General features: G+C 44.1%; 1 protein-coding gene across 2 annotated transcripts in view; it reads right to left on the minus strand.

Annotated features, from left to right (window-relative positions):
- tnfrsf21 (tumor necrosis factor receptor superfamily, member 21) overlaps positions 1-14,817 on the minus strand; it is a 243,776-nt gene that overhangs the window by 81,821 nt on the left and 147,138 nt on the right. Inside the window, exon 5 of one of the 2 annotated variants that reach the window (XM_086265431.1) lies at positions 10,709-10,961. The exons of the other annotated variant lie outside the window; for it this stretch is intronic. Coding sequence (XP_086121557.1) covers positions 10,709-10,961 — 253 coding nt within the window. The remainder of the gene's footprint in view (positions 1-10,708; positions 10,962-14,817) is intronic. 2 annotated transcript variants of the gene reach the window in all.

Below are 14,817 nucleotides of genomic sequence, written 5' to 3' on the forward strand. Positions count from 1 at the left end.
TAAAGCCATGACATTTCCTGTTGCCACTAGGTGGCGCTGTCCGTATTCCCGACAATGGGCACATCAATCTGTTCAGGGCGGGTCTGACATCATGCCTGTAAAGTCTGGTACTGATCAGACTGGATTTCATTGAGTTATACTAATTTGTTTCTTCATGGCGTGACATCAAAGTTCGCCATGCTGCTGGGGTCACACCCTTTTGCGAAAAGTCACAGTTTTCACTGTAACCCAAGACCAACTCCTTAAGGCTTTCCTGGAGAAATTTGAGGCTGCAGATGTCACCCATCACTATACTGTACCCCAAAGTGTAAAACATGACATTTCCTGTTCCCACTAGGTGGCGCTGTCCTTGATGTCAAATATGGCAGTTGAAATATGTTCAGGGGTGGAGCCTTATCATATGTGTGCTCTTTGGTCCAGATCGGAACATGTATGACAGAATGAGAGGCAATAAGATTTTCATGGCGAGTCATCAAAATTCGCCATGGCGCCACGGCCTCATAGTATTGTGAAAACTCAAAAGCTCCGCAATTTAACATGGCACAAGGGTGTAGTTGACACTGTCCAAATTTGAAGTTTATAGGACCAAATCCCAAGGAGGAGTTCGTTAAAGTACAAGGCATGGAAATGGTAAAATCAGACCCAAAATGTCACCTTCAATCCAAAATGGCGGACTTCCTGTTGGGTTTGCGTCAATGGGCCCACAGACTTTTTTGTTCGTCTTTGCATGATACACATGTGTGCCAAATTTCATACATGTAGCTCAAACGATGTGGTCGTAGGGCTGCATTTAACAAGGCATAGGTGGCGCTGTAGAGCCATTTTCCAGTACTCACATGTAAATGCATTAAAATACAAAATTTTTCACCAGACCTGGCATGTGTCCAAAATTTCATGAGTTTTTGAGCATGTTTAGGCCCTCAAAAAGGCCCTTGTTTTGCCTGAATAATAATAATAATAATAATTAAAGCTGCAAGCAGCGTTATGAGGGCCCTCGCACCCCCGGCACGTCGAGCCACTGCCAACACCTCAAACCGGCACGTCCGATGTGATGTCACATTGATGGATTTCATGCTTTTAATCACCAGCTAACATTTCATCTTATTCAACCAGGATTATAGTCATGCCACTAGGTGGCGCTCTAACCATTATTGACAAATAGCATAACAAACATTTCCAAGCTCGAGTCTCATCACACCTGCGACCTTTGGGAGAGATTGGACATTGTGTTTTTTAGTGACAGCAGATTACTGCTTTTTGCGAGTGATTGAAACTCTACGTGCCGCCATGACCACCCCGTTTCCCTGAACGGAAAAAGCTTCGCAATTTAACATCACAAAGGTCTTTAGATTCTACACACTGAAGAATGCTTCAATATGATGAAATCCCTTGGAGGAGTTCGTCAAAGTATGAGGCCTGAAAAGGGGGGAAAATGTCATCAAAATTACACATTAATTTTAAAATGGCTGACTTCCTGTTGGATTTGGGATATTGCTCCAAGAGACTTTTTTGTACATCTTGATATCTTACACAAGCTTACCAAGTGTCAGACTCATAGATGAAACACAGAGCAGGGGCTGATGTTTTGAAATATTGTAGGGGGCGCTGTGGAGCCATTTTGCGCTATTCAAGGAAAATGGTTACATAACAACAATGCCTTCATCCATTTGGAGGTGTGTGCCAAATTTCAAGCCTCTATAAACTTTCCAAGCCCCTCAAAAGTCACTTCATCTTTCATGATGAACCGCGTTGCCACCAGGGTGCGCCGTTCAGTTTAAAGTCACAATTTTTGCACTGAAGCATCACGAGGGACTGATGGGGATATTCACCGCTTTTGAGGTGGCCACGATGAACCTGTGAAAATCAGTACAACAAAATTAAAGCCATGACATTTCCTGTTGCCACTAGGTGGCGCTGTCCGTATTTCCGACAATGGGCACATCAATCTGTTCAGGGCGGGTCTGACATCATGCCTGTAAAGTCTGGTACTGATCAGACTGGATTTCATTGAGTTATACTAATTTGTTTCTTCATGGCGTGACATCAAAGTTCGCCATGCTGCTGGGGTCACACCCTTTCGCGAAAACTCACAGTTTTCACTGTAACCCAAGACCAACTCCTTAAGGCTTTTCTTGAGAAATTTGAGGCTGCAGATGTCACCCATCACTATACTGTACCCCAAAGTGTAAAACATGACATTTCCTGTTCCCACTAGGTGGCGCTGTCCTTGAGGTCAAATATGGCAGTTGAAATATGTTCAGGGGTGGAGCCTTATCATATGTGTTCACTTTGGTCAAGGTCAGAAAATGTATGACAAAATGAGAGGCAATAAGATTTTCATGGCGAGTCATCGAAATTCGCCATGGCGCCACGGCCTCATAGTATTGTGAAAACTCAAAAGCTCCGCAATTTAACATGGCACAAGGGTGTAGTTGACACTGTCCAAATTTGAAGGTTATGAAATGAAACCCCAAGGAGGAGTTCGCAAAAGTTCGAGGCATGGAAATGGCAAAATTAGAGCCAAAATGTCACCTTCTCTTCCAAATGGCGGACTTCCTCTTGGGTTTGCGTCAATGGGCCCACAGACTTTTTTGTTCGTCTTGGCATGATACACATGTGTGCCAAATTTCATACATGTAGCTGAAACGATGTGGTCGTAGGGCTGCATTTAACAAGGCATAGGTGGCGCTGTAGAGCCATTTCCCAGTGCTCATATGTAAAACCATTAAAATACAAAATTTTTCACCAGACCTGGCATGTGTGCAAAATTTCATGAGTTTTTGAGCATGTTTAGGCCCTCAAAAAGGCCCTTGTTTGGGGTGAATAATAATAATAATAATAATTAAAGCTGCAAGCAGCGTTATGAGGGCCCTCGCACCCCGGCGTGTCGAGCCACACCCAACACCTAAAACCAGCACGTCCGATCTGATGTCACATTGATGGAATTCATGCATTTAACCAACAGCTAACATTTCATCTCATTCAATCATGATTATAGTCGTCCCACTAGGTGGAGCTCTAACCATTACTGACAAATGGCATAACAAACATTTCCTAGCTCGAGTCTCATCACACCTGAGACGTTTGGGAGAGATTGGACATTGTGTTTTTGAGTGACAGCAGATTACTGCTTTTTGGCGAGTGATTCAAACTCTAAGTGCCACCATAACCACCCCGTTTCACTGAACGTAAAAAGCTTCGCAATTTAACATCACAAAGGTCTTTAGATTCCACACACTGGAGATTGGTTCAATATGATGAAATCCCTTGGAGGAGTTCGTCAAAGAACGGTGCCTGGAAAGAGGGGAAAATGTTGCCAAAATTACACATTAATATTAAAATGGCTGACTTCCTGTTGGATTTTGGATATTGCACCAAGAGACTTTTTTGTACATCTTGATATCTCCTATAAGCTTACCAGGTTTCAGAATCATACATAGAACACAGAGCAGGGGCTGTGGTTTTGAAATTTTGTAGGGGGCGCTGTGGAGCAATTTCGCGCTATTCAATGAAAATGATCACATGACAACAAAGCTTTCCTCCATTTGGGGGTGTGTGCCAAATTCCAAGCCTCTATAAACTTTCCAAGCCCCTCAAAAGCCACTTCATCTTTCATGTTGAACCGTGTTGCCACCAGGGTGCGCCGTTCAGTTTAAAGTCACAATTTTTGCACTGAAGCATCACGAGGGACTGATGGTGATATTCACCGCTTTTGAGGTTGCCACGATGAACCTGTGAAAATCAGTACAACAAAATTAAAGCCATGACATTTCCTGTTGCCACTAGGTGGCGCTGTCCGTATTTCCGACAATGGGCACATCAATCTGTTCAGGGCGGGTCTGACATCATGCCTGTAAAGTCTGGTACTGATCAGACTGGATTTCATTGAGTTATACTAATTTGTTTCTTCATGGCGTGACATCAAAGTTCGCCATGCTGCTGGGGTCACACCCTTTCGCGAAAACTCACAGTTTTCACTGTAACCCAAGACCAACTCCTTAAGGCTTTCCTGGAGAAATTTGAGGCTGCAGATGTCACCCATCACTATACTGTACCCCAAAGTGTAAAACATGACATTTCCTGTTCCCACTAGGTGGCGCTGTCCTTGATGTCAAATATGGCAGTTAAAATATGTTCAGGGGTGGAGCCTTATCATATGTGTTCACTTTGGTCAAGGTCAGAAAATGTATGACAAAATGAGAGGCAATAAGATTTTCATGGCGAGTCATCGAAATTCGCCATGGCGCCACGGCCTCATAGTATTGTGAAAACTCAAAAGCTCCGCAATTTAACATGGCACAAGGGTGTAGTTGACACTGTCCAAATTTGAAGGTTAAGAAATGAAACCCCAAGGAGGAGTTCGCAAAAGTTCGAGGCATGGAAATGGCAAAATTAGAGCCAAAATGTCACCTTCTCTTCCAAATGGCGGACTTCCTGTTGGGTTTGCGTCAATGGGCCCACAGACTTTTTTGTTCGTCTTGGCATGATACACATGTGTGCCAAATTTCATACATGTAGCTGAAACGATGTGGTCGTAGGGCTGCATTTAACAAGGCATAGGTGGCGCTGTAGAGCCATTTCCCAGTGCTCATATGTAAAACCATTAAAATACAAAATTTTTCACCAGACCTGGCATGTGTGCAAAATTTCATGAGTTTTTGAGCATGTTTAGGCCCTCAAAAAGGCCCTTGTTTGGGGTGAATAATAATAATAATAATAATTAAAGCTGCAAGCAGCGTTATGAGGGCCCTCGCACCCCATCGCGTCGAGCCACGCCCAACACCTACAACCAGCACCTCCGATCTGATGTCACATTGATGGAATTCATGCATTTAACCACCAGCTATCATTTCATCTCATTCAATCATCATTATAGTCGTCCCACTAGGTGGCGCTCTAACCATTACTGACAAATGGCATAACAAACATTTCCAAGCTCGAGTCTCATCACGCCTGCGAACTTTGGGAGAATTTGGACATTTAGATTTTGAGTGACAGCAGATTACTGCTTTTTGGCGAGTGATTGAAACTCCACGTGCCACCATGACAACCCCGTTTACCTGAACGTAAAAAGCTTCGCAATTTAACATCACAAAGGTCTTTAGATTCCACAAACTTCAGATCGGTCCAATCTGATGAAATCCCTTGGAGGAGTTCGTCAAAGTATGAAGCCTGAAAAGAGGGGAAAATGTCGCCAAAATTACACATGAATTTTAAAATGGCTGACTTCCTGTTGGATTTGGGATATTGCTCCAAGAGACTTTTTTGTACATCTTAATATCTTCCATGAGCTTACCAAGTTTCAGACTCATAGATAAAACACAGAGCAGGGGCTGATATTTTGAAACTTTGTAGGGGGCGCTGTGGAGCAATTTCGCGCTATTCAATGAAAATGATCACATGACAACAAAGCCTTCATCCATTTGGGGGTGTGTGCCAAATTTCAAGCCTCTATAAACTTTCCAAGCCCCTCAAAAGCCACTTCATCTTTCATGTTGAACCGCGTTGCCACCAGGGTGCGCCGTTCAGTGTAAAGTCACAATTTTTGCACTGAAGCATCACGAGGGACTGATGGTGATATTCACCGCTTTTGAGGTGGCCACGATGAACCTGTGAAAATCAGTACAACAAAATTAAAGCCATGACATTTCCTGTGGCCACTAGGTGGCGCTGTCCGTATTTCCGACAATGGGCACATCAATCTGTTCAGGGCGGGTCTGACATCATGCCTGTAAAGTCTGGTACTGATCAGACTGGATTTCATTGAGTTATACTAATTTGTTTCTTCATGGCGTGACATCAAAGTTCGCCATGCTGCTGGGGTCACACCCTTTTGCGAAAAGTCACAGTTTTCACTGTAACCCAAGACCAACTCCTTAAGGCTTTCCTGGAGAAATTTGAGGCTGCAGGTGTCACCCATCACTATACTGTACCCCAAAGTGTAAAACATGACATTTCCTGTTCCCACTAGGTGGCGCTGTCACTGGTGTCAAATATGGCAGTTGAAATATGTTCAGGGGTGGAGCCTTATCATATGTGTTCACTTTGGTCAAGGTCAGAAAATGTATGACAAAATGAGAGGCAATAAGATTTTCATGGCGAGTCATCGAAATTCGCCATGGCGCCACGGCCTCATAGTATTGTGAAAACTCAAAAGCTCCGCAATTTAACATGGCACAAGGGTGTAGTTGACACTGACCAAAGATGAAGCTTATACAACCAAATCCCAAGGAGGAGTTCGCAAAAGTTCGAGGCATGGAAATGGCAAAATTAGAGCCAAAATGTCACCTTCTCTTCCAAATGGCGGACTTCCTGTTGGGTTTGCATCAATGGGCCCACAGACTTTTTTGTTCGACTCGGCATGATACACATGTGTGCCAAATTTCATACATGTAGCTCAAACGATGTGGTCGTAGGGCTGCATTTAACAAGGCATAGGTGGCGCTCTAGAGCCATTTCCCAGTGCTCATATGTAAAACCATTAAAATACAAAATTTTTCACCAGACCTGGCATGTGTGCAAAATTTCATGAGTTTTTGAGCATGTTTAGGCCCTCAAAAAGGCCCTTGTTTCGCCTGAATAATAATAATAATAATAATAATAATAATAATTAAAGCTGCAAGCAGCGTTATGAGGGCCCTCGCACCCCCGGCGCGTCGAGCCACGCCCAACACCTAAAACCAGCACCTCCGATCTGATGTCACATTGATGGAATTCATGCATTTAACCACCAGCTAACATTTCAACTCATTCATTCATGATTAGTTAGTCGTTCCACTAGGTGGCGCTCTAACCATTATGTACAAATGGCATAACAAACACTTCCAAGCTCGAGTCTCATCACACCGGAGACGTTTGGGAGAGATTGGACATTGTGTTTTTGAGTGACAGCAGATTACTGCTTTTTGGCGAGTGATTCAAACTCTAAGTGCCGCCATAACCACCCCGTTTCCCTGGACGTAAAAAGCTTCGCAATTTAACAACACAAAGGTCTTTGGATTCCACACACTGAAGAATGCTTCAATATGATGAAATCCCTTGGAGGAGTTCGTCAAAGTATGAGGCCTGAAAAGAGGGGAAAATGTTGCCAAAATTGCACATTAATTTTAAAATGGCTGACTTCCTGTTGGATTTGGGATATTGCTCCAAGAGACTTTTTTGTACATCTTGATATCTTACACAAGCTTACCAAGTGTCAGACTCATAGATGAAACACAGAGCAGGGGCTGATGTTTTGAAATATTGTAGGGGGCGCTGTGGAGCCATTTTGCGCTATTCAAGGAAAATGGTTACATAACAACAATGCCTTCATCCATTTGGAGGTGTGTGCCAAATTTCAAGCCTCTATAAACTTTCCAAGCCCCTCAAAAGCCACTTCATCTTTCATGATGAACCGCGTTGCCACCAGGGTGCGCCGTTCATTTTAAAGTCACAATTTTTGCACTGAAGCATCACGAGGGACTGATGGTGATATTCACCGCTTTTGAGGTGGCCACGATCAACCTGTGAAAATCAGTACAACAAAGTTAAAGCCATGACATTTCCTGTTGCCACTAGGTGGCGCTGTCCATATTTCCGACAATGGGCACATCAATCTGTTCAGGGCGGGTCTGACATCATGCCTGTAAAGTCTGGTACTGATCAGACTGGATTTCATTGAGTTATACTAATTTGTTTCTTCATGGCGTGACATCAAAGTTCGCCATGCTGCTGGGGTCACACCCTTTCGTGAAAAGTCACAGTCTTCACTGTAACCCAAGACCAACTCCTTAAGGCTTTCCTGGAGAAATTTGAGGCTGCAGATGTCACCCATCACAATACTGTACCCCAAAGTGTAAAACATGACATTTCCTGTTCCCACTAGGTGGCGCTGTACCTGGTGTCAAATATGGCAGTTGAAATATGTTCAGGGGTGGAGCCTTATCATATGTGTTCACTTTGGTCAAGGTCAGAAAATGTATGACAAAATGAGAGGCAATAAGATTTTCATGGCGAGTCATCGAAATTCGCCATGGCGCCACGGCGTCACCGTATTGTGAAAACTCAAAAGCTCCGCAATTTAACATGGCACAAGGGTGTAGTTGACACTGTCCAAATTTGAAGGTTATGAAATGAAACCCCAAGGAGGAGTTCGCAAAAGTTCGAGGCATGGAAATGGCAAAATTTGAGCCAAAATGTCACCTTCTCTTCCAAATGGCGGACTTCCTGTTGGGTTTGCGTCAATGGGCCCACAGACTTTTTTGTTCGTCTTGGCATGATACATATGTGTGCCAAATTTCATACATGTAGCTCAAACGATGTGGTCGTAGGGCTGCATTTAACAAGGCATAGGTGGCGCTCTAGAGCCATTTCCCAGTGCTCATATGTAAAACCATTAAAATACAAAATTTTTCACCAGACCTGGCATGTGTGCAAAATTTCATGAGTTTTTGAGCATGTTTAGGCCCTCAAAAAGGCCCTTGTTTCGCCTGAATAATAATAATAATAATAATAATAATAATAATAAGAAACGGAGCAGATACAATAGGGCCTTCGCACTCTCAGTGCTCGGGCCCTAATAATAATAATAATAATAATAATAATAATAATAATAATAAGAAACGGAGCAGATACAATAGGGCCTTCGCACTCTCAGTGCTCGGGCCCTAATAATAATAAGAAACGGAGCAGATACAATAGGGCCTTCGCACTCTCGGTGCTCGGGCCCTAATAATAATAATAAGAAACGGAGCAGATACAATAGGGCCTTCGCACTCTCAGTGCTCGGGCCCTAATAATAATAATAATAAGAAACGGAGCAGATACAATAGGGCCTTCGCACTCTCAGTGCTCGGGCCCTAATAATAAACAGAGCAATTACAATAGGGCCTTCGCACTGTCAGTGCTCGGCCCCTAATAATAATAATAATAATAATAATAATAATAATAATAAACAGAGCTATTACAATAGGGCCTTCGCACTATCAGTGCTCGGGCCCTAATAAGAAACGGAGCAGATACAATAGGGCCTTCGCACTCTCAGTGCTCGGGCCCTAATAATAAACAGAGCAATTACAATAGGGCCTTCGCACTGTCAGTGCTCGGGCCCTAATAATAATAATAATAATAATAATAATAATAAACAGAGCAATTACAATAGGGCCTTCGCACTATCAGTGCTCGGGCCCTAATAATAATAATAATAATAATAAACAGAGCAATTACAATAGGGCCTTCGCACTGTCAGTGCTCGGCCCCTAATAATAATAATAATAATAATAATAATAATAATAATAATAATAATAATAATAATAATAATAATAATAATAATAAACAGAGCTATTACAATAGGGCCTTCGCACTCTCAGTGCTCGGGCCCTAATAATAATAATAAGAAACGGAGCAGATACAATAGGGCCTTCGCACTCTCAGTGCTCGGGCCCTAATAAGAAACGGAGCAGATACAATAGGGCCTTCGCACTCTCAGTGCTCGGGCCCTAATAATAAGAAACGGAGCAGATACAATAGGGCCTTCGCACTCTCAGTGCTCGGGCCCTAATAATAAGAAACGGAGCAGATACAATAGGGCCTTCGCACTCTCGGTGCTCGGGCCCTAATAATAATAAGAAACGGAGCAGATACAATAGGGCCTTCGCACTCTCTGTGCTCGGGCCCTAATAATAATAATAAGAAACAGAGCAGATACAATAGGGCCTTCGCACTCTCGGTGCTCGGGCCCTAATAATAATAAGAAACGGAGCAGATACAATAGGGCCTTCGCACTCTCGGTGCTCGGGCCCTAATAATAATAATAAGAAACGGAGCAGATACAATAGGGCCTTCGCACTCTCAGTGCTCGGGCCCTAATAAGAAACGGAGCAGATACAATAGGGTCTTCGCACTCTCGGTGCTCGGGCCCTAATAATAATAATAATAATAATAAACAGAGCAATTACAATAGGGCCTTCGCACTGTCAGTGCTCGGGCCCTAATAATAATAATAAGAAGAAGAAACGGAGCAGATACAATAGGGCCTTCGCACTCTCGGTGCGCGGGCCCTAAAAACGGAGCAGATACAAAAGGGCCTTCGCACTCTCAGTGCTCGGGCCCTGATAGCTCGTGGTGTCTACAAATGGTATAGATTCTAGAAGTGTGATGGTTTGCCCATTTTTGCCGATCCCAGCAAGTTCTGCCCACAATCAGATTTCTCATAAAACCTCATAATTCCATTCTGGGATCCCATATCAGCTCAAACCGGATGGAAGGCATACTAGACAAAAATTTGATACTTATTGGCAAAACTACATTTTTTCAGTGAGGATCTGCTTGTTCACTGATGGAGGGGTCGAAGCTGAACTGATCAAGTGAAGTTTTTGACCATGCAAGGTGACAGCAGACAGGTTCAGTAGGCAAAATACAACCCGAGATTTGTTTTGGTGAGACTGTTGTGGTCTGTGGGTGGTTTTCCTTTTTGTGATTACACACTGTCACATTACAAAGCGCCGGCAGGTCATGTGGGACCATCTGTCCTTCTAGTTTAGTTGAATATGAGGTGCAAGTGGATACTTCTGGAGGATGCACCAGCAAATGCACCGAGAAGTGCCACTAACCAAGGGAAGCTGGGAACTGCAAAGGCGTTCCTAGACCACCAAGAACCGCAAAAGCACCAAATGAATTGAACCATCCTTGGGACTTAATTGGAATAGATCTGTTTGTGGTCATGTCTCACCTTTGGTAATAAAGGAGCCATTCCTACTCAGGGCGGAGTCTTTGCTGGAGGTAGAGTCGCAGCGAAGCAGGGGCTCCGATTCATCAGGGAAGAAGCCTTTGGTGCGGTCCACTGGTGACTGCTCCAAACCCATGCCACTGACCCGGCCCATGCTACTGTTGCTGGCAATGCTAATAGGAGACTCTGTGGGCTTCTGGATTGGACTGTGTCTATTGCTTACATTCCCTGAGGTCATCAGCTGGTTGATGTCAAACTGCAAATATGAAGGAGGAGTGGAAAGTGAGGAAAAGAAGAGGAAGATGATGAGAAGGGGAATTGACAAGAGGAAAAAAACATTTTAGGAGATTGGTGGAAATGGCTCTTAATGACAATATGATTGATGATATATGGCACAAAGGTCCAGAAGATAATGACCTTTAGTTGAATCGCTGAAAGTGCAGAGACATATTATATTTATGTAAAGTAGATGTTAAGTTTGACATGCAGGCTTTTACAAAGAAACTTTGAATGCACTTGCCGGAGAAACTCACGGTAAGATGCAATGTGATAACACCAAAAAGTTCCTGGCTACGACTGACTCCCATTAACAAGATCTGAACATTTGGGTAATACTAGTGAGCTCTCTCTCTCTCTCTCTCTCCCCCCCCATGACACATGATGTTAACGAAACAAATGAAGCATCAAGGTAAAAGGAATATATACTGGCCTGAAGTTTCTCACTAAATTTTCTGAAAAATTAAAACACAACTGCATAGGTCCCTGGCCAGCCAATCACCCGTGAGTCCTGGAACGCTTTGATTTCGACAGAGGAAGGCAGGGCCACATGAGGCCGGGGGCCGTAACATCCCTCCCCTTAAATTACCAACTATGTTGGGCAAAAGCAGATATTAGGAACTGTAACAAAAACAAAGAACAAACACCACAAAACATGTTTACAACCAAAACAGACCATCAGCCAAAACATTTTCAGACCCCTTTTTGTGGTGAATACTTAAGTTGTATTCCTGCAGCAACAGAGCCCAGCGCATAAGGCGCTGCTTATGATTAAACATGCGAGCAAAGGACACAAGTGGGTTGTGGTCAGTGTACATAACAAGAGGTAACATGCTAGACCCCAGGTATACGTGAAAGTGCTGAAGAGCCAACAACAAAGTCAGGGTCTCCTTTTCAATGGTGGAGTAGTTTAACTGATTTTTATTAAACTTGCGGGAAAAGTAACAAACGGAGTGGTCCAAACCCTGCAAGTCTTCTTGCAACAGCACTGCCCCAGCCCCGACAGCACTGGCATCAACCTGAAGTTTGAATGGTCGCGTCAAATCAGGTGCAGCTCACACAGGAGTGTGGCAGAGGAGGGCTTTTGCACTTTCAAAAGCATCTTGACACTCACTTGACCATAGAAACTGAACCTTTAGACTGAGTAGGTCAGTCAGTGGCTTGACTACAGAGGAGAAATTTTTACAAAAGTTTCTGTAGTAGCCCACCATCCCTAGAAACCTACACAACTCACGGCTGGTGCTAGGTGTGGGGAACTCTTTAATCACTGCCACTTTTGGTAAATGGCCTGGTAAATGGTAAATGGCCTGTATTTATATAGCGCTTTACTAGTCCCTAAGGACCCCAAAGCGCTTTACATATCCAGTCATCCACCCATTCACACACACATTCACACACTGGTGATGGCAAGCTACATTGTAGCCACAGCCACCCTGGGGCGCACTGACAGAGGCGAGGCTGCCGGACAGTGGCGCCACCGGGCCCTCTGACCACCACCAGTAGGCAATGGGTGAAGTGTCTTGCCCAAGGACACAACGACCGAGACTGTCCAAGCCGGGGCTCGAACCGGCAACCTTCCGATAACAAGGCGACCTCCCAACTCTTGAGCCACGATCGCCCCACTTTTGCATCAATGGGCCGGACCTGTCCACGTCCCACCTCCCTGCCCAAGTACGTCACTGTAGCTTTGGTAAACTCACACTTAGCTAAGTTGAGAGTTAGAGTAGCTTGAGCCAAATGGTGAAATACCTGGCGTAGAGTTTCCAAATGATCTTTCCATGTTTCAGTATAAATTACTAGATCATCTAGGTAGGCACTGCAGTTGGACAGGCCACGGAGGACTTTATTTACCAGCCTCTGGAAGGTGGCAGGAGCGTTACACATGCCGAATGCCATAGGTACATACAGTGGGGCAAAAAAGTATTTAGTCAGCCACCGATTGTGCAAATTCCTTCACCTAAAATGATGACAGAGGTCAGTAATTTGCACCAGAGGTACACTTCAACTGTGAGAGACAGAATGTGAAAAAAAAAATCCATGAATCCACATGGTAGGATTTGTAAAGAATTTATTCGTAAATCAGGGTGGAAAATAAGTATTTGGTCAATAACAAAAATACAACTCAATACTTTGTAACATAACCTTTGTTGGCAATAACAGAGGTCAAACGTTTACTATAGGTCTTTACCAGGTTTGCACACACAGTAGCTGGTATTTTGGCCCATTCCTCCATGCAGATCTTCTCGAGAGCAGTGAAGTTTTGGGGCTGTCGCCGAGCAACACGGACTTTCAACTCCCGCCACAGATTTTCTATGGGGTTGAGGTCTGGAGACTGGCTAGGCCACTCCAGGACTTTCAAATGCTTCTTACGGAGCCACTCCTTTGTTGCCCGGGTGGTGTGTTTTGGATCATTGTCATGTTGGAAGACCCAGCCTGGTTTCATCTTCAAAGTTCTCACTGATGGAAGGAGGTTTTGGCTCAAAATCTCACAATACATGGCCCCATTCATTCTGTCCTTAACACGGATCAGTCGTCCTGTCCCCTTGGCAGAAAAACAGCCCCATAGCATGATGTTTCCACCCCCATGCTTCACAGTAGGTATGGTGTTCTTGGGATGCAAGAAGTATTCTTCTTCCTCCAAACACCACGAGTTGAGTTTATACCAAAAAGTTCTACTTTGGTTTCATCTGACCACATGACATTCTCCCAATCCTCTGCTGTATCATCCATGTGCTCTCTGGCAAACTTCAGACGGGCCTGGACATGCACTGGCTTCAGCAGCGGAATACGTCTGGCACTGCGGGATTTGATTCCCTGCCGTTGTAGTATGTTACTGATGGTGACCTTTGTTACTTTGGTCCCAGCTCTCTGCAGGTCATTCACCAGGTCCCCCCGTGTGGTTCTGGGATCTTTGCTCACCGTTCTCATGATCATTTTGACCCCACGGGATGAGATCTTGCGTGGAGCCCCAGATCGAGGGAGATTATCAGTGGTCTTGTATGTCTTCCATTTTCTGATGATTGCTCCCACAGTTGATTTTTTTCACACCAAGCTGCTTGCCTATTGTAGATTCACTCTTCCCAGTCTGGTGCAGGTCTACAATACTTTTCCTGGTGTCCTTCGAAAGCTCTTTGGTCTTGGCCATGGCGGAGTTTGGAGTCTGACTGTTTGAGGCTGTGGACAGGTGTCTTTTATACAGATGATGAGTTCAAACAGGTGCCATTCATACAGGTAACGAGTGGGGGACAGAAAAGCTTCTTACAGAAGATGTTAGAGGTCTGTGAGAGCCAGAGATTTTCCTTGTTTGAGGTGACCAAATACTTATTTTCCACCCTAATTTACGAATAAATTCTTTACAAATCCTACCATGTGGATTCATGGATTTTTTTTTTTCCACATTCTGTCTCTCACAGTTGAAGTGTACCTCTGGTGCAAATTACTGACCTCTGTCATCATTTTAAGTGGGGGAACTTGCACAATTGGTGGCTGACTAAATACTTTTTTGCCCCACTGTAGGTACATAGGTACTGTAGAAAATCATCAGGTGTTACAAAGGCAGAGATGTTAGAGGCATGCTCAGTTAAAGGGACCTGCCAGTAACCTTTAAGAAGATCTAATTTAGTGCCATACTGAGCAGTCACAATACTGTCCACACAATCCTCAATTCTTTGGAGAGGATGTGAGTCAGTCACAGAATTCACCTTCCATAAGTCTGTAATGAAATGGGGCGAGCCATCTGGCTTAGACTCCACTATACAAGGTGAGCTCCAGGGGCTTTGACTGCAACATGGCTTCGCTAAGCCATGTTGCAGCAGATAGTCAGCGTCCTGTTTCAT

The sequence above is a fragment of the Aulonocara sp. 'chitande type north' Nkhata Bay genome, linkage group LG15, assembly GCF_057382095.1.
Source record: "Aulonocara sp. 'chitande type north' Nkhata Bay isolate Kocher_YH1m ecotype deep benthic linkage group LG15, A_spYH_male_GT1.1, whole genome shotgun sequence".
In the NCBI taxonomy this organism is placed as follows: domain Eukaryota; kingdom Metazoa; phylum Chordata; class Actinopteri; order Cichliformes; family Cichlidae; genus Aulonocara; species Aulonocara sp. 'chitande type north' Nkhata Bay.